This window comes from Kogia breviceps, chromosome 3 (assembly GCF_026419965.1).
Source record: "Kogia breviceps isolate mKogBre1 chromosome 3, mKogBre1 haplotype 1, whole genome shotgun sequence".
NCBI classification, from domain to species: domain Eukaryota; kingdom Metazoa; phylum Chordata; class Mammalia; order Artiodactyla; family Physeteridae; genus Kogia; species Kogia breviceps.
This window is the reverse complement of record NC_081312.1, coordinates 86268129-86294974: the sequence shown is the minus strand read 5'-3', so window position 1 is coordinate 86294974 and position 26846 is coordinate 86268129. Positions and strand designations below refer to the sequence as shown.

At 42.5% G+C, this 26846-nt stretch overlaps 2 protein-coding genes across 4 annotated transcripts in view; one reads left to right on the top strand and one right to left on the bottom strand.

The window, feature by feature from the left end:
* ZNF106 (zinc finger protein 106) overlaps positions 1–18199 on the top strand; it is a 64372-nt gene extending 46173 nt beyond the window's left edge. For 2 of the 3 annotated variants that reach the window (XM_059058098.2, XM_067029064.1), the window contains exons 15-22: positions 4942–5058; positions 7377–7568; positions 8379–8441; positions 9710–9829; positions 10344–10415; positions 11220–11291; positions 13121–13267; positions 13926–18199. In XM_059058098.2, coding sequence (XP_058914081.1) covers positions 4942–5058; positions 7377–7568; positions 8379–8441; positions 9710–9829; positions 10344–10415; positions 11220–11291; positions 13121–13267; positions 13926–13982 — 840 coding nt within the window. In that variant the 3' untranslated portion in view covers positions 13983–18199. The remainder of the gene's footprint in view (positions 1–4941; positions 5059–7376; positions 7569–8378; positions 8442–9709; positions 9830–10343; positions 10416–11219; positions 11292–13120; positions 13268–13925) is intronic. The other variant, XM_067029065.1, reaches the window with a different exon arrangement.
* Positions 18200–18329: 130 nt separating this feature from the next.
* Positions 18330–26846, bottom strand: part of CAPN3 (calpain 3) — a 48873-nt gene continuing 40356 nt past the window's right edge. Inside the window, exons 15-24 of the mRNA XM_059058036.2 lie at positions 25955–25972; positions 22472–22585; positions 21415–21492; positions 20976–21033; positions 20815–20879; positions 20271–20339; positions 20103–20181; positions 19766–19882; positions 19381–19439; positions 18330–18967 (exon numbers count right to left, since the gene is read on the bottom strand). Coding sequence (XP_058914019.1) covers positions 18941–18967; positions 19381–19439; positions 19766–19882; positions 20103–20181; positions 20271–20339; positions 20815–20879; positions 20976–21033; positions 21415–21492; positions 22472–22585; positions 25955–25972 — 684 coding nt within the window. The 3' untranslated portion in view covers positions 18330–18940. The remainder of the gene's footprint in view (positions 18968–19380; positions 19440–19765; positions 19883–20102; positions 20182–20270; positions 20340–20814; positions 20880–20975; positions 21034–21414; positions 21493–22471; positions 22586–25954; positions 25973–26846) is intronic.

Genomic DNA, 26846 nt, shown 5'->3' with positions numbered 1-26846 from the left:
TTAAACCTGAAAACGTAGAAGTAGGTATCTCCTCTGAGAAAGAATTTTCTAAATGTATTGTAAGAAATGAGAGAAAATCATTTGCATTAAATATATGTATTATAGGACTTCCCTGGTGGCACAGTGGTTAAGAATCCGCCTGCCAGTGCAGGGGACACGGGTTTGATCCCTGGTCTGGGAAGATCCCACATGCTGTGGAGCAACTAAGCCTGTGCACCACAACTACTGAGCCTGTGCTCTAGAGCCCATGAGCCACAACTACTGAGCCCATGTACCACAACTACCGAAGCCCATGCTCTGCAACAAGAGAAGCCACCATGGTGAGAAGCCACGCGCCACAAAGAAGAGTAGCCCCCACTCACCGCAACTAGAGAAAGCCTGTGCACAACAGCAAAGACCCAATGCAGCCAAAAAAAAAATTTAATTAATTAATTAATTAAAAAAAAATATATATATATACACACATATATTCTTTAAAAGATTTGATTATTTAAGACAAAATTTAAAATACCAAAGATTAGGTTTTTAACATATATAGATGGAATGTGTGGTAACAGGAACACAAAGGAAAGAGAGGATGGAATTGTGCTGGTGCAAGGTTCTTATATTTTATTGGGGATAAGTCAGTTTTACTTTGAACTAGATTGTTACAGTTTAAAGAGGTAATCTCCAGAAGGCTGGCTCACAGCTTCAGTGTGCGTCAGATAGACCTGGAGAGCTTGTTAAAACACATATTACTGGACCCCACTCTCAGAGCTTCTGATTCAGTAGGCTTGGGATAGGGCCCAATAATTTGCATTTCTAACATGTGATACTGATGCTACTGACCACATTCTGAGAACAGCTGCCCTAGAGCAACCACTAAAAGAATAAAGCAAAGAAAGACAGCTAAAAAATTTAATAGAGAAATTAAAATGGCATACTAAAAAAAAATAGTTTAACTCAAAACAAGGCAGAAATGGGGGAACAGAGAAATAAAAATGAGACAAATAGAAAGCAAATTGGAGTCTGAATCTAGCCATATTTAATAATTATATTAAATGTGAATTAACACTAAAATCAAAAGGCAGAGATTGACTAGCTAAAGAACAAACATCAAAATCTGTGCTGTCTACAAGACACACCTTTTAAATTCAGACACAAGTAGGTTGAATTAAAAGAATGGAAAGGGCTTCCCTGGTGGCGCAGTGGTTGAGAATCCGCCTGCCGATGCAGGAGACACGGGTTCGTGCCCTGGTCCGGGAAGATCCCACATGCCGTGGAGCAACTAAGCCCGTGAGCCATGGCCGCTAGGCCTGCGCGTCCGGAGCCTGTGCTCCGCAACGGGAGAGGCCACAACAGTGAGAGGCCCGCATACCGCAAAAAAAAAAAAAAAAAAAAGAATGGAAAAAAATGTACTATGCAAATAATAACAAAAAGAGCTAGAGTGATTATGTTACTATCAGGCAAGTAGACTTTAAGACAAGGAATACTACTGAGACAAGGGTGGCATTCCATAATGATAAAAACATCAATATAGCAGGAAGCTGGAACAATTAGAAATATATGTACGTAATAACAGAGCACCAAAATATGTAAAGTAATACTGATAGAACTACAGAGGAGAAATAGACAAATCCACAATTATAGTTGAAGACTTCAACACCTCTCTCAATACTTGATAGAGTACTGGACAGAAAATCATCAAGGATGTAGAAGAACTAGACAATACCATTAACAAATAAGATCTAATTAATATTTATAGTTTAAAAAAATTAACATTTATAGACTCTGCCATCAGAAACAGCAGCATACACATTCTTTCCAAGTGCGTATGGAGCATTCACCAGTATAGACCATTGCTGGGTCATCAAATAAGTCTTACTGAGAATCTTAATTAAAAGGATTGAAATCATTTAGAGTATGTTCTCCAACCACAGTGGAATTAGAAATCAATAACAAAGAAATCCACCAAAAAAAAAAAAGAAATCTTGGAAGTCCACAAGTAAGGGGTAATGAAATAGCATACTTCTAAGTTACCAATGATTCAAAGAAGAAGTCACAAAGGAAATTAGAAAATATCTTGAACTAAATGAAAATGAGTATCCAACTTAACATTTGTAGGACAGCTAATGCATTGCTGAGGGGGAAATTTCTAGTTTTAAATGCTTATATTAGAAAAAAAGGAAAGTTTAAAATCAATTATCTGAGCTTGTAAGAAAATAGAAAAAGAAGAAAAAGTTAAACCCAAAATAGATATATAAAGGAAATAATAAAGAGCAGAATGGAAACCACCAGTTTATAAAACTGACACACAATAGGGAAAAATCAGTGAGACCAGAAGCTAGTTTTTTGAAAAGATAAATTAAAAAAAAACCTTTTAGCTAAATTGATCAAAACAGAGAGAAGCCACAGATTTCAAATATCCAGAATGTAAGAAGGAACCTCATAACAGCGTTATTAATCAATACATCCATCAACTGATAAATGGATAAATGTGGTATATAAAAAGTGGAATAATACTAGCAACAAAAAGGAATAAACTATTCATACATGTAGCAACATGGATGGATCTCAAAAACATCATGCTAGGTGAAAGAAGTCATATGTAAAAGACTACATACTGGGGGCTTCCCTGGTGGCACAGTGGTTGAGAATCTGCCTGCTAATGCAGGGGACACGGATTCGAGCCCTGGTCTGGGAGGATCCCACATGCCGCGGAGCAACTAGGTCTGTGAGTCACAACTACTGAGCCTGCGCGTCTGGAGCCTGTGCTCCACAACAAGAGAGGCCGCGATAGTGAGAGGCCCGTGCACCGCGATGAAGAGTCGCCCCCGCTTGCCACAACTAGAGAAAGCCCTCGCACAGAAATGAAGACCCAACACAGCAAAAAATAAATTAATTAATTAATAAAAACTCCTACCCCCGACATCTTCAAAAAAAAAAATACATACTGAATGTTCTCCTAATATGGAATTCTAGAAAAGGCAAAACTATCAGAGTTGCCTGGGATGGCAGTGGGGACTGACTGAAAGAGGGTACGAGGTAACTTTTTAGAGTGCTGGAAACGTTCTGAAAGTTGATTGTGGTAATGGTTGCATACTTTACTAAACTTAATGAAATGTATATCTAACATGGTGAATTTTATTATATGGAAATAATACTTAAGTCTGTTGAAAGTTGTAAACAGATTTTGGCAAGAAATTGTCTTAGGGAAAAATAGTTGTAACAGGATAGAATAAACATAGGGTTAATATCATATGTTGTAAGGAGCTTACACCTTTGAGAAGAGAAATAGTAAAATCCCTACACAGAAATTGAAAGACAGAAATTCTTTAAAAAGAGGATATACAAGTAAATATTTGAAAATAATAGTCTTGTCAATAGATGGAAGTTAAAACAGAAGTTCAGTACCATTTTGACTTATAAAATTAGCAAAAACTTTGAAAAGATTTTTCAATGTTTTTAAGGGTTCTATGCCAAATAGTGGGACTGTACATTAGTGAAAAAAATTCTTAGTTTTTGAAATTGAGGTGTAACTTTATATAGTAAAGTACATAAATATTAAGTATACAGCTTGATGAATTTTTACATAGATACGCATTTGTTTAACCACCACCAAGATCAAAACACAGATCATTTTCATCACCCTAAAGCTTCCCTCATACACCTTCCACTCACCACCCCCAGCCAAAGAAAACCATTGTTCTGATTTCTATCATTATAGATTATATTTGTCTGTGCTTGAACTTCATATAAATAAACCATACTAGATGTATTCTTTCACATTAGCTTTAGCTTGCTATAATGTCTGAAATTCATCTTTATTGTTGCATGCACTAATAGTTCTTTTTTATTACGGCAACGTATTCCGTTTCTCCTATAAAATTACAAAATGATCTCACACGGATGGGTTAGCCAGAGGCAACATATATCTTATCATTTGAGCATATTCACTGTCTTTTCCTTTATTTTACAATTGCATATGCAGCATTTATATTTGTAATTTTATGTGGGGAAAGTAATTTAAAAGACTGACTCTTTCAGGTATGAAAGAAGGTTGGAAGAGATCAAAGGCTTTGATAGTCTACAGCTTTTATCATTCAACCCATAGCTTGTCCCATCCTACTTATAGGATGGGACAAGTAGGTCCTACTTACAACCATCTTAATTTTAATGTCTGTATCCAGACCTCTTTAAAAAGCTGAACTTGGGCCTTTAGTCACTTAGTATCATTCAACAGCATTCAATCTTGAGCACTTACTATGTAACTGGCCCTGTTCTGGGTTCTAGATTTTATCAGTATAACCCAGTTCTGGAAATTCATGGAAATGGTTTCTTGAAGGTCAGCTCAAACTGTGTTTGTATAACCTGGATATGCATCAGAATTACGAAGGAAATTTTTAAAAACACATATTCCAGGGCCTGAATTAGAATCTCAGGGACTGGGGTGAAGCTTGGGGTTCTATATATTTTCAAAGCTTCTTGGGTAATTGTAGACCAGCTAAGCTGATACTGGTTTGAAAGAGGCATTTGGGAGCTATTAAAATAGAGAATCAATTGCAGGAAAGCGCATATTTGATTAACGCAATTATCAGATATACAACTATAATCTTTATTTTCCTTTTTAAATGTCAACTGCAGCTTTAACTTTATCTTTGGCTACTTAATTTAAGAGGCTAGAACCCAATCCTTAGTGCCCTTTGAAGAATTTCTACATTCCAAATTAGAAACATAGATAACATTAGAAGTTACATTTGTTTACTATATTACCTACAGCTTGAGGGTCTTTGGCTACATATTTTGAAGCAGAAAACAGTCTAAGATAGTCTTCTACAAAATAGAGGATGCTACATTTTCTTCCTCATAAAAAATCATTTCACACTGTGTTCTCAGGAGGATTGTTTTCACATCTTATTTGCTTTTAATCTCTGCTGATCAGGTGTTGTGTGCTTTTATCAGACTCGAGAGTGTGTGGAGCAGTTACAGCTGGAAGACCGGGTTCTCTGCCTCCACAGTAGGTGGCGAATTCTCTATGCAGGACTGGCAAATGGCACTGTGGTCACCTTCAACATAAAGGTTAGTGGTTGGGGAGAGAAGGCTGAATTCCCATGCCACTTGAAAATGGTGTGAGTGTGTGTGGGAAGAAGTTGAAGGCAGACGTTTTCCTGTTTTTGTGTGTGTTTGAGAAAGCAACAGAATTAGCTGCTACTCAAAAATTTATCTTCTGTTGTAAGTGAAACAAGATGCTGCATTCTGTCTGCTCAGGCCCAAGTGTGCCAGGACCAAAGTGTAACTCTACTAAATTAAACCAGGCCTGATGATTTGGGGCCAAATAATGAGTCATAGGTTAAACTAGTCTGTCTCATTTTAAGAATGACACCATGAAATGAGCTTAAATTCCTTTGAGTATGACATTGATGTGGTTTGGAACTGATTTAGTGTTTCATGAGGGTAGCTTGTTCTTGACTTGAACTAAGTCAAGGTTTGCCTTCATGCCTGTGGGCCTCATTCTTTCTTGACCCAAATACAAATCCATTTGTTGAGCAAACCTTTATGGAATACTGTTACATGCTAGGTCTCAGGATAAGGCTTAGGAAATGAATACAGACCAGTTCTTGATGGCTCTGTGTGCTTTGTTAATGTAGTTGGACTTGTAAGCTTTAAAGTAAGAGAGACATGATCTGATTTGTATTTTAGAAAATGTCACTCTGGAGTTGAACAGGTTGGAAAATACTGGTACTAGTAGAAGCTTGGAGACCACTTAAGAGGCTTTGTTATGGCAGCTGACATGACAGATTAGACTAAGGTGAAGAGAAAATGGATAAAAAATGTAATTGGAGGTAGAAGTGATAGGTTTGGTTACTAGTTAGTTGTAGCATTCTATCCCGAGGCCGTCTGGTCATCTTTTAACAGTGTGTTAGAATGTTACTGTGTTATGCCTTGTTACAGTATCATATGTTTAGTTAGTACCTACTATCTCTCCTTCTACCAGCTAGCTGGAACTACTTATAAGGAATGCAATAAAATATGTCATGGTTTCTGCCTTTAAGAAGCTTAAAATCAAGTTAAAAGAAACTAGCACATATATAATCAAGTGTCAGATTATTTGGTTCACTAGATATGAATAGATCACAGAAGGGTAATTAGTAAAGGTTTTTGCATTCTAAATGCAAAGTGCTAACAACCTAGATTAGATTTGGTTAGGGCAATAGAAATGAAGACAGAATAGATTTAAAATATTTTAGAGGATAAAACTTGATAATTACCCAGTTCTCTTCTATTTTGTGAGATTAATGTAATCAAAGATAGGTAGAAGTTTTGGGGCAAGATGATGACAAATTCAAATGGGAATGGTCTTTATTTTTATTTTTTTGAAATGGTCTTTAAATGGTTGAAAAGCCCCAGCAAAGATGGACCTTGAGACAGATATTTGAGAGTTTCTGCAGAGATATGAATTTTGAAGCCTTGTTAGGGCTGGGCCTTTTCTGTTTTGCCCATATTCCTGGAACGCAGTGCTTTCTGGGGCTCAACAGAAAGCCAGGGCTGTTTACCTGGGCCTTCCCACAATTGGGCCCTGAACTCCATTGATCTATCTCCCCAGCATCTCAAGATGACTGAGATTGATGCTCAGCTCTGTAGGCTCCCAGCTGCTGCTCTTGCCTAGTTTCTGGGAGTTTTATCTCATGCACGCACCTTAAACTACCTTTTTAGAGTTTTGGGGAAGTAGGAAACTTTATGAACAAGTTTGGTTTGGGAATAAGGGAAGCAAGTCTAAAATCTGAGGTAAAGGAATGTTTGGGAATTCAGGATGTGACCATGCCACTCTGACTGATACAAAGGCTTCTGTAGTTTAACTTAATGATGTCATGAGAGATAGACATAGAATCAGAAGTCAGAAGAAGGTCGGAATAACAGAAAGGTGGAGAATGAGAGACTCTGATTGTTCTCAAAGAGAATTTTAGAAACAACCATGACAGAGTGCATAAATTTTGGATGACAAAAAAACAGTGAGAGTTCTTGGGTCTGTGGCATGGAAAGTGTATTCAAATATGAAAAAAAGGTTTATCATTCATTATCATTAACTTAAGGGAAGTGAGAGAGGGCGTAAAAGAGAACCAAATTCTAATTATGATCAGGATAGTGTGGGTCAAAGGTAGAAATGAGTTTATAATGTAAGACTGTCCCCACTAGAATCGGGAAGGAAGGAGTCATGAATACAGAGAGTGTTGGAATAGGAATGGCAGAGGTTGGGGAGTTAGGGATAGGGAGTAGATATGAGAACTTACTGGTGTTAGAATTTAGCATTTGTATCAAGGTAGTGATTTGGGTTAGTTGATGTTGAGTTTTTCCAACTTAGCTGCTTTTACTTCACATAATGGTGGTGTATTTTTCAGAACAACAAACGACTTGAAATCTTTGAATGCCATGGCCCTCGGGCTGTCAGCTGTCTTGCCACAGCTCAGGAAGGTGCCCGAAAGCTGCTGGTTGTGGGGTCTTATGACTGTACCATTAGTGTACGTGACGCACGGAATGGACTGCTCCTTAGAACTCTGGAGGGCCACAGCAAAACCATTCTCTGTATGAAGGCAAGTATAGTGCAAAAAAATAGGAGTTCATTGTCTGGTACAAATAGAAGGGTTTGAATGAAATTTCCCATGTTGTCTAATGCCTTATTTAGAATACAGATTACTATCCTTTTTTTTTTGTTTTTTAAAAAAATTAATTTATTTATGGCTGTGTTTCAGTCTTCGTTGCTGCGCACAGGCTTTCTCTAGTTGCAGTGAGCGGGAGCTACTCTTCGTTGCGGTGCACGGGCTTCTCATTGCAGTGGCTTCTCTTGTTGTGGAGCACGGGCTCTAGGTGTGCGGGCTTCAGTAGTTGCGGCATGTGGACTCTAGAACGCAGGCTCAGTAGTTGTGGTGCACGGGCTTAGTTGCTCTGCAGCATGTGAGATCTTCCTGGACCAGGGCTTGAACCTGTGTCCCCCTGCATTGGCAGGCAGATTCTTAACCACTGTGCCACCAGGGAAGTCCCTACGATCCTTTTCTTTAGGCCTGGATTACCACAGAACTTACTGTTTTTTAATATATTAACCAAGAAACAAATAAAATTGTATCTTATTGTAGAATGTAGATATACTTGAATGCCCTTCTAGGCTGCTTTGTAATCATTCTGAAGGAGCAACAAACCCAGTAGTACATTGTCAATTCATCAGAGTACTTGGTAGCAGCACATAAGTTTCAGTTCAGGAAATTTGTCTGAGAAACTTATTTCATACCTTGTTCATGCTCATCTCAAAATAGGGTGGGAAGTAGAATTTGCTAATATGTATTACAAGTTAAAGGAAACTCAGAACATTATATTGAATCTCATTAACTGAATTTTTTTTCTTTAAGGTGGTGAATGACCTTGTGTTCAGTGGCTCCAGTGATCAGTCAGTCCATGCTCACAACATTCACGTAAGCCATGTTGGTGTAAAGAAATCTTCAGTAGAATGATGATTAAAGCTTGAAGGATTCTTCAGACCTCTTGCAATTTAAATTAAGCCCTTTTTCTAATGAAAGACTTAATAATAATCCCTGCACATAAGCTCTTGGATAATATTAAGTACTGTAGAAATTCTGACCTCATCAAAATTCTTAGTGGGGAATAAACTTAAAATTTATGTAAAGTTTAGTTTGAATGCCTCATTTAAACATGAGATAAATTGAGCATCTGAGACTCTAAGAAAGTAGATATGAGACGTAGTTTAAAATAGCACAAGTAAAAACAGCCAAGAGACTCTGCTCAGGGCACAGAGGCTGCTTTTTTTTTTTTTTTTTGGTACGCGGGCCTCTCAGTATTGTGGCCTCTCCGGTTGCAGAGCACAGACTCCGGACGCGCAGGCTCAGCGGCCATGGCTTACGGGCCCAGCCGCTCCACGGCATGTGGGATCTTCCCAGACCGGGGCATGAACCCGTATGCTTTGCATCGGCAGGCAGACTCTCAACCACTGCGCCACCAGGGAAGCCCACAGAGGCTGCTTTTGAAGCTCAGTTCTTAGTCTGTAAACCTGGGGGTTATCCAGCCTCAGGGACTTGTCCAGATCCAGTGAAATGATAAAAGTGAATATACTTCAAAAGCTATAAAATACATACACACAGAGCTGTGGCCCTTCTCTTTCTGTGACTTGGGGTTCTCTCCATCAAGATACAGTGCATTGCTTCCCTGGTGGCACAGTGGTTAAGAATCCTCCTTCCAATTCAGGGGACATGGGTTCAAGCCCTGGCCTGGGAAGATCCCACATGCCGCAGAGCAACTAAGCCCGTGCGCCACAGCTACTGAGCCTGCGCTCTAGAGCCCGCGAACCACAACTACTGAAGCCCGCGCACCTAGAGCCAGTGCTCCTCAACAGGAGAAGCCACAACAATGAGAAGCCCGCGTACTGCAATGAAATGTAGTTCCCACTCGCCACAACTAGAGAAAGCCTGCACACACAACAAACACCTAACTCAGCCAAAAATAAGTAAATAAAATAAATAAATTTATTTTAAAAAGAGATACAGTGCATACATTTTGTATAAGTAACAAATGCTTGTGGAGTACTTCATCTGTTAAAATAAGTACAGCTACGTGTGTACAAGTAGTCTCAGAATTATGTCTTCTAGAATTACAGAATTATAAATCTCAAAAGTCGGAAGGAATCTTGAAGGTCAGCCTAGTGACTCTTATCTCTCTTCTGATGCAGACTGGTGAGCTTGTACGGATCTATAAGGGTCACAATCATGCAGTGACTGTGGTGAATATCCTAGGAAAAGTGATGGTGACTGCTTGCCTGGATAAATTTGTTCGTGTCTATGAATTACAGGTAGAATTTAGATCCAGTATTTTGCTTGAATGACTTGGGAAGACTGTCTATTTGGATTTGATGTTGATTTTTCTATGTGGAAAGGCTGGGGTGGAACTCAGGAATCTGTGTTCTTCACAAGTGCTATAGATAATTATGAAGTAGCTGGTCCTTGGAGGATGCTTTCAGAAGCACTACTCTGAGATACCTGGTCAGGCTCACACGTGTTAAAAATTAAATGGTTTCTGGAGAGCAGCTGTAGTCTGTAACACCTGTCTGATTCTCTTTGTGTGCAGTTTCAGGTTTGAGACTTTGACACTACACAGAAATTGGTTTTATTTTTTCCAGTTACCAGCTCTTCCCTTGAGGATAAGGAGTTGTTAGATTATGTTTCTGTTAACATGCTACTGGTACTTCAGCTTGGTACCTCAGGTGTAGTTTTAAACTTTCAAAGGCCTTCAGGGACTATGCTTGTTAAACACAAGGTATAAATAACCTTAATTCTCTCTCTTTTTTTTTTTTCCCTCCACCCAAGTCCCATGATCGATTGCAAGTTTATGGAGGACACAAAGACATGATTATGTGTATGACCATCCATAAAAGTATGGTGAGTATAATTTGCCGTGCCACATATTTGCCTTTGAATGTGTTTACTAAAAATGTACAAACTATTAATAATGTTACTACTTGTCACTTCCAAAAATGACATCTGTTTTTGATATGCCTCATTACTGAATGTCTTTTTATCTTGGTATTATAATATTGAGAACCCAGTAATGCTGTTGAATATTCCTTTTTTTATTAAGAGCTAAAATAATTACAATAAAAAATATAATACCACCTTTATGTTTCAAAAAAAATAAAATAAAATTGAGTGGTGCTTTTTTCAGAGACATTATGATCTGGACAGTACATTGGAATAGAGTCAGGAGATTTGGCCAGTGTGGCATAGTTATAGCAGACCTAAAAGTAGAAGCTAACTCATGTAACCCTGCTAATCCTTGATTTATTTTATTTTTAAATTTTGAGGTTGAACCAGAATGGATGTTTTTCAGACTTTAAGCAGTGGAAACTTTTGTTCCAATGAAATACAGATGCCTAATATGCAATGCCCAGTAGAAGCCAGAGCTACACCAGTTAAAGTATAAGTGGTGCCTCTGATCCCTGCCACTTCCACTCTCAGCCACAATCCCAAGAGTGGCTCTCTAAGGAGCACAGCTTCAAAGTGTCCAGACTAGAAGATCTACAAGATACTTTCCCATTATGGTACTCTGGGGCTGGTTTAGGTTTAGGTTTAGGTTTTCTTGTTGTTGTAGCTGCTACCAGTGACTTTTGACTCTTATTTTGAGGATGATTGTAGTAGTTTTATTGTGTGTTGTTTTGGTCTGATGTGATAAACCTTTTTCTCTAGATTTATACTGGCTGTTATGATGGCAGTATTCAGGCCGTGAGGCTAAATCTGATGCAGAATTACCGCTGCTGGGTAAGGAGTGAAACTGTTCTTGTCACCAGACTTAGATGTTGCACAACCCCAGGCCAATTTATAGATCTTCATTATCATCGGTTTAGCATTTTTTTTTTTTTTTTTTTTTTTTTTTTTGCGGTATGCTGGCCTCTCACTGTTGTGGCCTCTCCCGTTGCGGAGCACAGGCTCCGGACACACAGGCTCAGCGGCCATGGCTCACGGGCTTAGTTGCTCCGCGGCATGTGGGATCTTCCCGGACCAGGGCACGAACCCGTGTCTCCTGCATCGGCAGGCGGACTCTCAACCACTGCGCCACCAGGGAAGCCCCATAGCATTTTTATATTGAGCGTTTACTTTTGCCTTCCACTGTAGGACAAATAAGCTTATTTTTTAAAAACTACATAAAATGCTTCCATACTTCTGTAATGAAAAGTCTAATCTTAGGATTAGATATAAAGTATATTTAAGTATCCACTCAGAGTTTATCTCTTTTGTGTTTTTTATTTTGTTTTATTACTCTATTGATACATGCCTACAAAACATCAACAGTACAGAAGTCTGTGGAAGAAAAGTGGAAGTGCTTATTTTTATGACCTGCCCACAATACTTTACCCATTCCTCAGGCATTACCTGTATTAATAGTTTGGTTTGTTCCTCATTGGTTTTTGAGGAATAGACAGATAAAAATTTTCGTTTTTGAAGTTTTAAACCTCAGTTTACTAGGCTAAATTGAGTGGCTTTTATTTTTGGGTGGGAGCTGGTGATTAACCCTCAGAACTTTCACACTGTTTCTTATAAGCCTTAATTTGTTTCATCCGTTCTAATAGTTAGATGTGACCAGAGAAAAGTTGATGGCACTGAATTTTTTTTTCCCTAAACCCTGACCTCCTTTTCAGCATTGATGAAATGAACTGGATGCTCTTCATTTTAAAATTTGATTTTGGGTTTGTCTCTGGCCTAATTACTTTTCAGCTTTTTACACATCACTATCTTTGATTTTTAGTCTTCTCAGTGAAGACAAGCAAAATCTAGTACAACAGGCTCCAGAATATACAAATAGACTTAACTTATCTAGAGAAACGAGGAAAATACCTCTGGTTTTAAAGCTGGGGTGGATGGAATAGTGCTTACAGAGGAAAAACTCAAATTTGCATTACTTTTTAGAAATGAACATTTTAGAATGAGAATCATAGGATTTCTTACAAGCCTGTAGGGAAAAAAAGCCAAGACAAAGAGTCTTTATGCTGTCTGACTAACAATTGAAACATAACCACATTTATAATACAGTAAAAAAAAAAGTAGGTGATCACAAGACTTGATTCAAGTAATAAAAATTGTGAGTAAAGTCAGGCTTCCTTGGCAGTTTTCTACAAGTATTTCCACAAATGTAGTTTTCTTTATCAGACATTTGTATTTTCAAGTTTACAAGTCAACAGTTCTTAGAATTGTTAAAAATAACCCTTTATTGCAGGAAAGCTCTTTGCCTTTCTTAAATAAATGGACTAAGAAACTCATTTTATAATGGCAAGATAAAGCATAAGTATGGTTTAAATTGAATTTTATGTAACTTGTCCATCAGTATTTGCTAACAGCTTCCTTATCTAATGATATAATGGCTGCCTTAGTGCTTTGCCTTCTCAAAATATTGCACTGTCAAAAGACTTCCGGTCTTTTCAAGTTTCTCATTAAATTGATGATTAATTTGGTTGCCTCTGGCTTTGTTGAATTTTCTAGCCAAGAATAAATTAAAGACTAGGGGCTTACTTACGGGATGCAAGTGAGGAATATTCTCATTGCATGTTTCCTATGCTCTTTGTAACTTACCCTTTCATTCTGTTTCTCTCCAGTGGCATGGTTGCTCTCTGATATTTGGCGTTATAGATCATCTAAAACAACATTTGCTGACTGACCATACAAATCCGAACTTTCAAACTCTGAAATGTCGCTGGAAGAACTGTGATGCTTTTTTTACTGCTAGGAAAGGATCCAAACAGGTAAATCAGTGGGATTTGAGGTCAACCTGGGGTCATTTGACTGCTCAGAGCAGGGTTCAGTAAACCTTTTTTGCCTTATTAGAATGTTCAGAATTGCAATAAACAGGGAGAGTGTAGGGATTTTTCTTTTTATTACTATCTAGGGATTTGGTGGATAGCTTAATGAGGTTTCAAATGAAGAATAGGTAGTTTTTGAGAAAATGTCTAAAGAGAATGTTTTCACATGTTTCCTGTCCAATAACGGAACCTAGAGGTTTATTGCAGTGCTCTTGTTAAGAACTCATCTTTAGGGCTTCCCTGGTGGCGCAGTGGTTGGGAGTCCGCCTGCCGATGCGGGGGATGCGGGTTTGTGCCCCGGTCCGGGAGGATCCCACATGCCGCAGAGCGGGTGGGCCCGTGAGCCATGGCCGCTGAGCCTGCGCGTCCGGAGCCTGTGCTTTGCAGCGGGAGAGGCCACAGCAGTGACAGGCCCGCATATCACACACACAAAAAAAAGAACTCATCTTTAAGTGCACAGTTCCATGTAAATTAGAGTGCTTGGTCCTAACTGCCTTTCATGTATGGATCTTAGAATGTACCTGTGAAGCTCCCTGGCTTTGACTTTCTCTTGTCCTACTACCATCCTTTCTCTCATGGGCCCTTTTCCCTTTATTCCTAGGATGCTGCAGGACACATTGAACGACATGCTGAGGATGACAGCAAAATTGATTCATGAAGTTTTTTGCCTCCCATGTTGGGAAGTCTTTAGTTGAACTAATTTCACATCAGCCCCTTACACAGGCCAGTGTCTTCCCTTCCCTAGTGAATCAGGGAAGGAGAGAGTGGTTACTAGCCAGGCTTACCACTAGCATAAGTCTGGGCAGCTTTATGGGATGATAGGTTACACTTCTAAGTTCTTGCTGGAGGTTTGTCAGATTTAAACAGATTTTTAAGGAACCATACTCTTCTGGGACAGCATGGCATATAGTAATTTATGCTACTGGTGTTCTCCAGATGTTTATTAAAGATACAGATCTTAATTGGCTACCCAGTTTGACCCTAATCATGTATATTTTATTGATTTCAGTCTGTGATTTTTAGTTTCTGTTCTTATGATGGTTTAAACCTATAGGCAGGCTTTTAAGTACAAATTTGTCCAATGCTAGATTTTTAGGATCAATTTTAATTTCTCCTTAATTATTACAATCAGTTAATTGTAACAGCTGGATATTTAAATTGGAAGCAAATAGTTTCCTTTCTTAACAATTATGTACAATGTGTTTCAGTATGCTCTTTGTAGATAGACAGAGCTGGCTTTAAATGCTAAAGGGACACACAGTAGGTTTTTAACAGTTAGAGTAACTGCTCTGCTGATTATATTTTAGGAACTCAGGCAGCAAATCACATAATGACAAGTCCTTACAGACAGTACTTCCTATTGAACTTCTGCAGATTTTGATAGAGTGCTCAGTTCAAGGCAGTGCATATACCTAACATCTACTTGGAAATCTCACTGTTAGAGCTGGGCACTCACTGCAGGTATTGGCAGGGTGTTCGAACTGGAGGTATAACCTTTATCTCTCTTTCCAGCTTCTGACTCTCCAGGTGGGCTGTGGGTTTGAAACCTTGTCATTTACTTCATTGCCAAACCCCACTCTTCTATTCTCTGGCTGTGCCTAGACTGACAGTAGCCATCATATACTTCCTCTGGGTTCACAGGGTACTTTCCACCCACCCGCAGTACCCAAATGGGGGAGTCAGGATAAAGCATCTGAATATAGTTTTCAAGGCCTCAAGCAGGCTTCTTAAAGACCAGTGTCTTGCCTTCACCTCCCCACTAGCTGGGAAGGAAGGGTGGAGTAGGACGAAGGGAGAGACCCTACCTGTCCATTGAGAGCAGCCAAATGAACAAAGCCTTCATGAGACTGCTTTGTTTTTGGATTTTCTCTGGACTCTTAAGAGAAGCCATGGGGGTGTTGCTTTCCAGCCTTTTGTTTCTAGATTCTCAAAATTGAAAGATTATACAGAGAGAGAGAGAAAAAGGGAGAAGAGCCCAGTGCCACATACCAAGCTTCAGATGTGATGCCTATTCTTTCCTAGGACTGCAGAGCATCCAGGTTTATCTCCACCCATCTTAGTACACACACTTCTACTCACATGTCTTCATTCAGGCTCTGGGGCAGGGGGACTTCCCCAGGGGTTCATGGATAGGTTTCAAGAGGGTATCCAGACCCCCTGGAATTGTGTGTAAGACTAAGTAGGTGTTTTTTTTTCCAGGGAAGCCTCCAGTGGTTCTTACTGGATCCAAAAAAACCATTAAGAACTAATCTAGGAGCTACATCTAGATAATGAATGGTTCCACAAGCTATTTACTTCTGTCCTTATGAATGGCAGAACTCTTGTGATGACCACACTATTGAGATTTGCATGACACTTGAGAGAGAACAGAGAAGATCCTGTTGCATAAAGTTTATGTGTGCTGTTTCTGTCTGAGAGCAAGCATTCCCATCTCTCACCCCATTTCCTGTACAGGTGACCAAAGAAGCTAAGCTCTTCTGTGGGTTTGGGAATGGTGATTCCCAGGAAAGTACGTTTGGATTTATTGCTAAACCTGGCATTTTCCTTTGGGCTGTAGTGAACCCACATTTCCACGTTGGCTGGGCAGTGTGCTGAGGAAGTCTTGCATACTCTGTTGCGTTGGTGCCCTTCTGTCCTGCCTGAGGACATGTCTGAAAAGATGAGAGTGGTGGAGCCTCTGTACAGCTAGAAAGGGGTATGTGAGATTTTGGGCAGTCATGGGGAAATGTTGTAGGTATGAACAGACTGATAGAATCAGTAAAAACTGATTTGAGCTTATCTTTCATGGAGTCGTGCACAGTCTGTCTGCCTTTATGTGTGCAGTTGTGGATGTTCCTTGTACACGTGTATGCGTGTGGGCACCTATACTTGTAATACTTTCCCTCATTTCACAAGAATTTTCTCTGAAGCCGTGGCAATAATGTTTTTGTTTGAGGAATGTGTAAAATTCGTTTAACATCAGGTTAGTATATTGCCCTAAATGCACTGTTGTAGCCATCTGTTTAGAAATAAAGGCACCATAAGCATCTTGGCTGCTTATGGTTGTATGTTATTACTTTTAAGTGTCTTGAAAGTTATGCAAAAGTCTTGTTTTAAGTCTTCTACAATTAGTCTTGGCTGATTCTGGCCTTCTGTTCCCCCTCAGAGTAGAGCAGTGGCTCAGGGATTTGTGTTGGCTCTGATATTTAGTACTTTGTTGAGGAAAGAAATGGTTACATGACCTGACAAAACACAACTCATTTCTTATAAGGAATTGGAGGCCATTTTTAGAATGTTGTTTTTAATTACTTGTGTTTACTTCTAACCATAGCATAAATCCTTTTGTGTGCATATGCTAGGGTTTTAATGGCAGTTTATTCTGATGAAATATCAGTCACTTCAAGTTTTATCCTGAAGATTTTAATCAGGTTCAAAATTTTGGTATACTGCTCTACTCAGTGTAAAGCAGTTAAACAATACAAAGTTATCTTGACCTGATGTTACTTGAATTTGAGAGAACGTCATTGCTGTTAACACTCCTGCTTTTGTGGAGAATTTTTTTTCTGCCTCAGAAGAGTTAGCAGTTGAGTGTTTAGCTCCTGACCTATCTATAATTTATAGGCAACATCACTGCCATTTAAGTGATTATTTGCCTAACAAAGGGTTTTTTTTCTTTTTGGTAGATTATACAGTGCACAACTTTAGTGACTAGATATGTGGATGATTTGATGGGAGTAGGTGTACAAAACTTAGCGGAATGGTATGGTATATTTTATGGAAGAGAATTTATTGGAGGGGAAATGAAAGTATATTGTGAAGTGGGATTTAAACAGCATGTACCCTCTGGTTTGCAATTTATATACGCTATCTTATAAATTTTGTTCCTGTTACCTAAAGGAGAACTCCTAAAACTGTTAAGAAGGCCATGCCTGCCACATTGTTAAAACAGTGATTTTATCCCTGCCCCAAATCATCAGATTCCTTAGGATTTCAGAGAAGCTGTCTAATGGTTAGAATTAGAAGCTGTGGTAGAGATGATTTGGGTTATACTGAGTTCCATATACAAGTGGATGTGAAATCCTGATTAAACCAAACCTACTGCTTACCAGACAGTAACTTCTAACCTCACCTCCAACCCCCAAGTATGTGGCCTTGCGGGGTCACATGGTAACTAACTTTTCCCAGATTTCCTCTAAATTCAAGGTAGTAGCCTAACTGAATTGGGGGAGGAGAGAGTCAAGGAGGAAAGGCTATTGAAGATCTTTCTCCTACTCAAGAGAAATATATGCCCTAGAGCTGTGCCAGCATCCTTGGTGTCTGATTTTTTTTTTAATTGAATATGGGTTAGAAGAATGAAATCAGATGATACTTGACTGCAAAAATGTTTATAAGCAAATAGCTTAGCCTTCTTACATTTTGGTATAAAGCTGCGAACTTCCTAACTTTGTAAAGCAAGATATAAAGCAAATATAAGGGGAAAATAAAGTACTTTTACTAATTGTTTATTTTTGTTACCTTATCTGCATATTCATAGCCAAACCCTTCTTTTCCACATTGATATAGAGAACAAGAAGGAGATTGGGTAGAAAATGAAAGATGGTTGTAGATACGCCAAAGATCATGGTCCAGATAAGCTCAGCAGACAGCTACATATAAGGATTTGTCCAAGGTCACACAGTAGGTCAATATTAGTGGAGGAACTAGGATTAAAAACTTTATCTCTGCTCCATTACACTCAGGTAACTGGCCCCTCTGGTTATAGGTGACCCATTTTGTCTTGATCTGGACACCATCAGCTATTCCCCTTCCTTTCCTCATGTATCTTGGAAAGTATTTGAGTGATTCCTGTGCTCAAGAAATAGCAAAAGGCATGATTAAAGTGGGGTTTAGGATTTATTTGTGTATGCGTGTATTTTCCATTGCTGTGTTCTGAAACTACGACTCTCTATACGTGATGGGTAAGATTGGAGCTACTCATCCCTGCTATGGCTGACATCTAAATATGAGAAAACAAAACACGATCAAGCCAGCTATATAGGTGCATTTATTTAGATCAACTTTTTTCAAAATGTAACCAGACTTATGAGTCAGATAACCCAAAATGTCCAACCCTCTTCCGCTGAGCTAGTTTACTGTGGAGCAGGCCCATCCTGAAACAGTCAGGCAGAACCAAATGCTCATTGGGCTGCTGTCCCGTGAGTGGGAGAATATAAAGGTGATAGAGGGCTCTAGCACCAGGAAGTGTTGAGTGCCACTGGCAAATGCTTCTGCGAACAGCTGAGGGCAAGCTAAAGGGAGTATTTGCTTCAGAGCTGAGGCCACTCAGACTCCAAGCAAAGCTATCACTGGGCCATGGCTAGATGAGGCAGACAGAGACACTTGCCTCCATGTGGCACAGGGACAGAGTTGTTCTCCCTTCTCCATTCCTTAGCTAAAGGGTGAGGCTGGGCATGACAGATGGACAGATACCCTGAGGCTGAGAAGGAAGTGAGTAGAGGAGGAACAAGACCGATGAGGTGCCTGGAGGTCTGTTGGGGGTGCAGCTACTGTGTCCTTTGAGGTAAGTGGCTCTAGCTCTGTTGGGTGAAATTGAAATCCTGAGTGATCCTGCATGGCCTTGGATGAGGCCAGCTTGGTTCAGGCATACATGGTGAGCTGCAGCCACTGAAAGAGGAAGTCCCAAGATCAGAATGCAAACAAGAAAAGAGCCCAGCCATAGGGATCTAACAGGGTAGAGGAAAGGGCCAGCCCCAGCATGCCAGACACTGGGAAGATTTTCTAAGAAGCAGGGGTTTACTGCATCCTTCCCACAGATTTCTCCTAGAAGGTACATATTTTCCAGCATAAAGTCATTGTAGAACTGTGGCCTCTTTGGAGCCTTCCCCCAGTACACGTTCCCTATGAGCCACAGCCACATCCTGCTGAGCCGTGAGCTTCCCTTTATGTTCCTTTCCCATCCCATCCCTCCACCACCATTGGGAAGTGAGGAGCACATAGTGTATCCAGTCTTCCTCTTGGATTCCTCTACCTTGAATTTTAAGGTACAGGGGGATTGTACTGCTTCTATTAGGCTTTACCTCTAGAACGTTGAGTTTGATGATACCGTCACCATCCTTGTCAAATGCATTAAAAGCTCCTGTGTGGAAGAATGCACAGGCCAGAAGCCAGTTAAAGGCTCAGTCCCCCTCCACTGCTCTACCTTTTCTTAACAGGACCGTGTGCTAAGTGCTGCTCTTCAGCACGAAAATCTACCAGGCAGAGTACCACCAGTAACCCTCCCTTTGCCATCCCATTCTGAGCCTAAAGAGGCCCTTCACCTTTGTTCAATCTGAATAAAGTAGATTGGGATTTGTCCAAGGTCATACAGTAGGTCAGTTAGTGGAGATTCCCGCCACCACAGCTGTAGCTGCAGGAGAGGGGGCAGGAGGGGCAAAGAGAGCAAAAGGGTAGCTGTCTACTTACTGAACATGCCCTCCAGCCTGAGGAAGCAGCAGATGAAGCTGTCGAAGTCAATGTTCATGGACCTGTCTGCATAGCGCATGGTGATGATGTCGTAGAGCTGTCTGTTGAGGTGGAAGCCTGTGGGGGGAGCACAGGAGAGGTGGGGGTAGGCTTGGAGTCCTCAGGCCTGCGTGCTATCTCCCCTGCCTCCTGGTCATTCTGGGGCCTGGGAGAGGAAAGCGAGAAGCCCTCTCTCATTCCTTTCTCTAGTAGGGCCCAAGTGGCCCCCTCCTCCCCTCCCATTCCCACTCCCACTGGCTCCAGTCCGCATCCTGGCCACCCCCTTTCTTCCCCACACCTGCGTCATTGACTGCATTTCGCATCTCATAGCTGTTGATGGTGCCGGATTGGTCTGTGTCATAATGCTTGAAAATTTTCTGGCAATAGAAAATTTGAGGACAGAGGTTGCACACTGAATCTCTGAATCAATCCCTTCCTCACTCCCACCTTCGTTCTCTCATCCCACCTGCCAGGCTTTAATCTTCTTCCAGAGGTGATGGAACTCTTGCAGGTTCAGTCTCCCAGTGCCGTCTGTCTGGAGGAAGGAAGTCAGGGCTACAGGGCACATAGCAAAATCCCCCTGGATGGGGAGAGGGCTTTCTAGGGGCCTGTGCAGGGAAGGTAGCCCGATAGGAGAGCTTTGCCCAGGATATCCCACTCTGCCCTGTCCTGGTATTTAACACCCTCCTCTATGCTTCCCGAGTCAAAATTAATGCCTGCTCTATAACCCAGGGAACCTAAGGACCACTTTCATTAGGCAGGGCCCCAGGCAGAATCCCAGGCCTGAGGTTAAGAACAGGGGCCAGTGTTCTTCCCAACTGTACCTCCTCCAACAGCCGCTTTCAGACCAGCAGCCAGGAAGTTCTAACTCAGGGCCTCCTTAAATCTTTCCTCAGGCATGAATTTGAGCCCCTCTGCTTGACTGCCCCCCCCTCCATTGTTGCCGTAGCCCCCAGAGGCTGCACGGGGGCTGATGACAGAGGCTTGGGAAGGGGTGGCAGAAAGGATACGTCCATGAGAGCAATCATGCTACGGCAGGACTCCAGTGTGAAGCCTTGTGTCTTCAGATCCTTATCTGGGAGGTATGGAGAAGAGTGAGGAGCTGCTTTCAGATAACTGGTCACACACTCCCCCCACCACCCACCTGTTTCTCACAGTTTGAGCCACTCACGTTTGTTCACAACTCTGTTAAGGATATTCTTGAGCTCATCTGCACAGATCTCCATGTCCTGAGGAGGAAGGGAGAAGAGAGTCATGGTTCAAGAGTACAGCAACTGATGGAGCATAGGCTTTGCAAAACAAATCCCGGCTGTCCGTGGTTGTAAAGTTCCTGCCAGGGCTATTCTGTCATGGGGAAGCTGGGGCTCTTCTGAGGAAGACACCCTGCAGCCTCAGCTGTTCAGACTGCAGTGGGCAGCTCAGAGCCACCCAGTGGGTGTGTTGGTCAAAAACTCAAGGACTTCACTTGTGGATTTCTGCGCTACACTCATACACCCTGTTTCCACCAAAAGCCAAAATGACCTCTACTGAACCATAATGAAATAACTGGCAAATTGAGCAATTAATCAAGGAGAGGAGTGTCTGTGGGAGCCAGGGTTGGAGGTACTCACGTCGCCTGCTATCTGCCTGAAAATGTTCTTGAATTGCTGCTGTTCCTCACTTTCCTGGTCAGCATTGCCGGGCTCTGACTATGGAAGCGCAAAGGAAAACTGGTTGGTGAGGACCAGGGAGATGGACAGACCTGAGAGGAAAGTTCCTTCTGGACTGAAGGAGCCAGGTGCCCAAAACAGCCCTAGGTGGCAGCAGGAGCTGGGTACAGGGCAAATGCTCTTCTTTCTCAGTTGAACCTGGTGATCTGGAGTGAGAGTTGTCTAGGCCCAAGTGACCCTTCACTCCATACCCCCGCAGCTCAGACATTCTAACCAGAGGAGGTATATTAGCTCTGCAATCATGTAGACGGCCCTCTTGGTCCTCTCCCCTCATCCCCACCAGCTAGAGCCCCCTCCACTGTTTTGAGCCTGACCATCCCAACCAAATCAGCCCCAGCAGGACAGAGGGGGCCAGACCAATTTGATACCTCCAGCTGCCTCTGTCGTCAAGGCCAAATCTTCAGAGGACCCTCCTCCCCTCCCCACTCCATTGCATGGGCACTACAGGATAGAGATAGCCCTGGATTTATCTGTGGACTTTTGCCTCTTAGTCTAACCTCCTGTAAGTTTTATATGACCACCTCTCCCCTGCCCCAACACCGCCCCCTGAGCTCTGGAGGACTCCATATCTGGTGTCATCCCCCTTTTCCACTACTATTCTTTATCTTCCCCATTGATAATGACACCAGGAAACAGAGTTGTTCCATCTCAAGCTGCTGCTGTCTTAGGCTTTGCATCCCTCTTTCTTTCCTGTCTGGATGGGCTCCAGCCGGGAGGCTCAGCCTGTCCTTCCCAGGCCAGGACCAGCTTGGTGTGGCAGCCAACCCCAAGACATTCACCCAGGCAGCATCCCAAATTTTAGGAGAACTTGATGAGAGAAAAGGTCAGTGGGACAAACCCAAACCTCTAGATGTTAAAGGGACACCCCACCCCTGTGGCCCCTCCAACCCCCATGCACCCGGAGAGGATAGACCTCAGTTGTGTGTTGGCTACCCCATTCATGCACATGCTAGGAAACCTGTGGGGATTTCGCCTGCTTATCAGGGCTTGTTTTGTCTTTGCCCTCCTCTGATTCCTGGTCCACACCCAGCTCCTTGTTGCTGTGTGCTCTGTCTGAAACGAAGATGATAGGCTGGAGAGAGGAGGGAAGTGGGGAGGGGGCAGGAAGGAAACAAGGATTACTGGCTGAGCCGGCACAAGGAGGCAGCCTCCCTCCTGGACCAGCTTTGTCCAGTGAAGAGGGAAAGAGCAGAGTTGGGAGTTCCTGAACCTCCATTCCACCTCCATCTCTGCCACTAACAAGCTGTGTGACTTGGGGAAAGATGCTAAGTCTCTCTGGACTTCAGTTCCTTATCTTCTCATGGAAGAATCATGACGGTTAAGCAAGGTAGTTAGTGCACGTGAAAATGCTAAGAATGCTAAAAGCAGCATGATCTAGTGCAGTGATTTTCAAGTATTTTGTAGATTTCTTTTTTCAAATGGAAATACTGTTCAAATTAAATTTCCCCAGAAGTCATTAAAAACAGAGCTTCTCTGCTTGATGAAGAAGGCAGAGCTCTTTTCCCTCAGCATCCCCACATCACCGTGGCGGCTACTGAGGCACCTCCAAGGAACCTCTAGGACTCAGCAGAGGACACATTGAAAAGAGGACTCTGATTAATGGCACGGTCAGTGAGTGAGGTCAGAACACTTGGCTGGCGTCCCAGCCGTACCCCTCACATCTGAGAAATATCCTCTGGATTCAGTTTACTCATCTATTAATGGGGATGATAAAACCTGCTTTGCCTTTCTCATTGGGCTTCTATGGGGCTCACATGGGATACTGAATGTAAAACTGTATTGCAAAAACATTTAACATTCTACACAAATATAAGGGGTTTTTGCCAGACATGCTCATGCAAGTGAGGAGGATAGGGTGGAGAGCAGCTGCCATGCTGTGCCAGTACTGGTTGGTGTATACATCCCACAGGGAAAGCCAGAGGAGAAAGGCTAGGCTGGTGGCTGCAGTGCAGAGAGCAAGGGGGCAATCAGAGTCTCTCAGAGCAGAAATGGAACCTGACCACCCTCTGAGTCCCCATTTGCCTTTCCTTACTGTTCATCTGGGACAGCACAACTGGACAGACCTATGGAAAGAGCTTCCCCGGTTTTAGCTCCCAGCAGGCCCCAAATACCTTGGCTTGCTCTGCCTTCCAAGCAAAGGGTCTTCTTGTTCAAGTAACTGATGCTTGTAGGGAATCCCAGAGCAAGTGGGGCTCACGGTCTGAGGCAGGGATGTGTGCCCATGGACACGGTGTGGCCATGGGGCACCCCTGCCAGGCACACATATTGGGACCCAAGTGTGGGTCTGGGCAACACAGGCAATGGAGTGTAAGGGGCCTGCACTAGAGAGCTGAGGGCAAGAAACATGGGTTTTGGAGCCGACAGATATGATTTCCAGTTCCATTAGTTGTGTGTCCTTAGGCAAGTACTTCTGAGTCTTTATCCTCATCTATAAAAGGGGAATCATAACAGCACCTACCTTGTAGATACTGTTGTAATGAAAACAATGTATATTTTAACCCCAGCACAGTGCCTTAATATGCAGTGTTAGGTGCTTAGGTGCTTGATGAATCTCCGCTCTGGTCTGCATCAGCACCAGTGCTTGGAGGACCCCTATGACGACGGATCCTTCCAGACACTGTCATGAACACTAACACCAAACCTTGTCTGATAGCCTATGGCTACTGCTCCGTGGGCTTGAGGATGCCCAAAGGTCAGTCATTTCTGGATGGCACTCTGGGTGGTCAAACCAGAATTCTAAAAGGGGCACCGTTATTGTAGGCACTACCACCCTGAAGACTATGGGGAAGTGATGGGGTGAATGGAGTAAGGATGGCGTTGATTACAACTGTAATCTCGAGTTCCAGAACCACACAAGGGAAACAGTGACCTTGGTCTCAGACGGAAGCTTTCATCTGAGGCCCCTGAGATGCTCTTAGCACACATGGTCACGTTTAGTGATGGTGTCCTTACAGCAAAGTGGTCTTAACCAGGACACCAGGAGGGACTATTCCTTAAGACCCCAGGAGGGGGAAGCTGCCCAGGTAGCTCTCCTCATTTCTCCTCTATAACAGTCATGTTGAGCAGCTCCTCTGGGGCTGTGCCAGTGAAGCTTCCTTCCCCTTTCCCCTGTGCCATCTGGATGCGCACAGCAAGCAGAGTCCATCAGGGCCCATGACTTAGGGGGGCTTAGTTCAGAGAGAGAGGTCACTGTGTAGGAGGGCATTTGCAATAGGCTTCACCTGGAACAAGAGCCCTGGCAGTGACAGCCCCTCTGGGCATCCTAACCACCCCTTCCGCAGAAAGCTAAGAAAAAAGGAGTGGGGAGCAGGCAGGGAAATAGAGGAGGGAGAAGGAGCCGTCCTGTCTGCAGAGCAGACAGATGGCATCACAAGTCCCTCACTCTCCATGGAAATCCTCACATAACTCTCTCACTGTCCCTTGAGGAACAGAACCCATTGCCATTACCCTCAAGAATCAAGCCTTGCTTAGCTTAGCCAAACCGATTTCTGAGAAAGAAGAGGTGCTCCTTCTGGTTTTTGCAGGACCCCCATGTCAGGCCCATTTTCACTGGAGGGCCGTCCTCTCCCTCCCTCTTATGAGCGGGCAATATAACATGGTAGTTCAGAGCACAGACTGCAGAGCCAGACCTCCTGGTTCCAAGGGCTGGCTCCGCCACTTACTGGCTGTGTGATCTTGGGCAAGTTAGTCAATCTGCGTGTACCTTTTCTTCCTTTGAAAATGGAGATAATAGTAGTACAGGCATACCTTGTTATATTGTGCTTTGCAAATACTGCACTTTTTACAAATGGAAGGTTTGTGGCAACCCCGTGTTGAGCAAGTCTATCGGTGCCATTTTCCCAACAGCATTTGCTCACTTAATGTTTCTGTGTCATTTTGGTAATTCTTGCAGTATTTCAAACTTTTTCATTTTTATGGTATTTGTTATGGTGGTCTGCAGTCAGTGATCTTTGATGTTACTACTGTGACTTGCTGAAGGCTCAGATGATGATTAGCATTTTTTAGCAATAAAGTATTTTTAATTAAGGTATGTACTTTTTAAAAATTTTAATGCTATTGCACATTTAATAGACTACAGTATAGTGTACACGTAACTTTTATATGCAGTGGGAAACCAAAATATTCATGTGACTTGCTTTATTCCGATACTCGCTTTATTGTGCTGGTCTGGAACTGAACCTGCAATATCTCCGAGGTCTGCCTGTACCAATCTGATAGAGTTGCTGTGAGGGTTGAGAGAATCCATGGAAAACACCTAGAAGAGTGCCTGGCATGTAGCCTCCACTCGGCAAGCATTAGCTATTGTTGCTGTGTACCCACAGATGCCACAGGAACTCAGGGAAGGAGATGGAAGACTGGGGGGAGGGGGCAAGTCCAGTGCACGCATGCTCATGTGCACACACACGCCATGCTCTCTGCCCACTCACCCTCTTACACCCACCTTGGTTTTTTTCTTCTTCTGCACAAGGAAAGGAAATAATAAATGCAGAATAAGTGAAAAGCAAGTTCCCAGAAAATCCAGTGGCTTTTGGCTTCCCTGTGACCTGGTCCTCAGTGTGGGGTGAGGTTCCAGGGTTCAGAAATCCAGGTCACATGGATCCAAATGGGACTGGAGGGTGAAAGGAGAAGAGAATTCTCCAGGCCCAGAGACTAGCAGCTGCTATGGCTTTGCTTCTGTAGTCCTCTCTGCTACTGGACATGGCCAAGGAAGGGGATCTTCTGGCAGATGTTTTGTGTTTTTTAATGAAGTTGGTTACTAAAACACCAAAAAAAGTGGCTCACCCACACTGGCCTAAAAATGAATTTTATTTGACTTACAGAGTTTGAGGTTTTGTGGTTTTTTTGGTAAAATTAGAAGGTCTGGCAGGCTGCACGGGCCTGTGGCCCCCTGTGACAGCAATCCAGGGAGCTGGGAGCAGCAGCTCTCTGCACCCTCCAGATTGCTGCAGACACCACCACACCAGTTGTCTCTCCAACACTGAAACCAAGGGTCAGTTGAGAACTACAGGCAAATATACCAGTGTAGGGACACCAAAACCCCCATGCCTGCCTGCTCCACTCAGGTAGGTGACATGCCAGTCCCCGTAAGCTTTTGAGTTTGCAATGTCTGATAAATACACTGATTACTGACATTCAAAAGATGAGACTAGCACCAAATGCACTTAATACTAAAACCAACGTCTGTGATAATTCAGAGGCACTTGGAGATTTGCCACTAGCACAGGGTCAGGATTAGAACCATGAGTGTTACTACCCAGAAGACAACTCAGTGGGGCATTTGCTGTCCTTTCACTGGCCCAGGACACACCCACAGAACACAAGGGACAATTTAT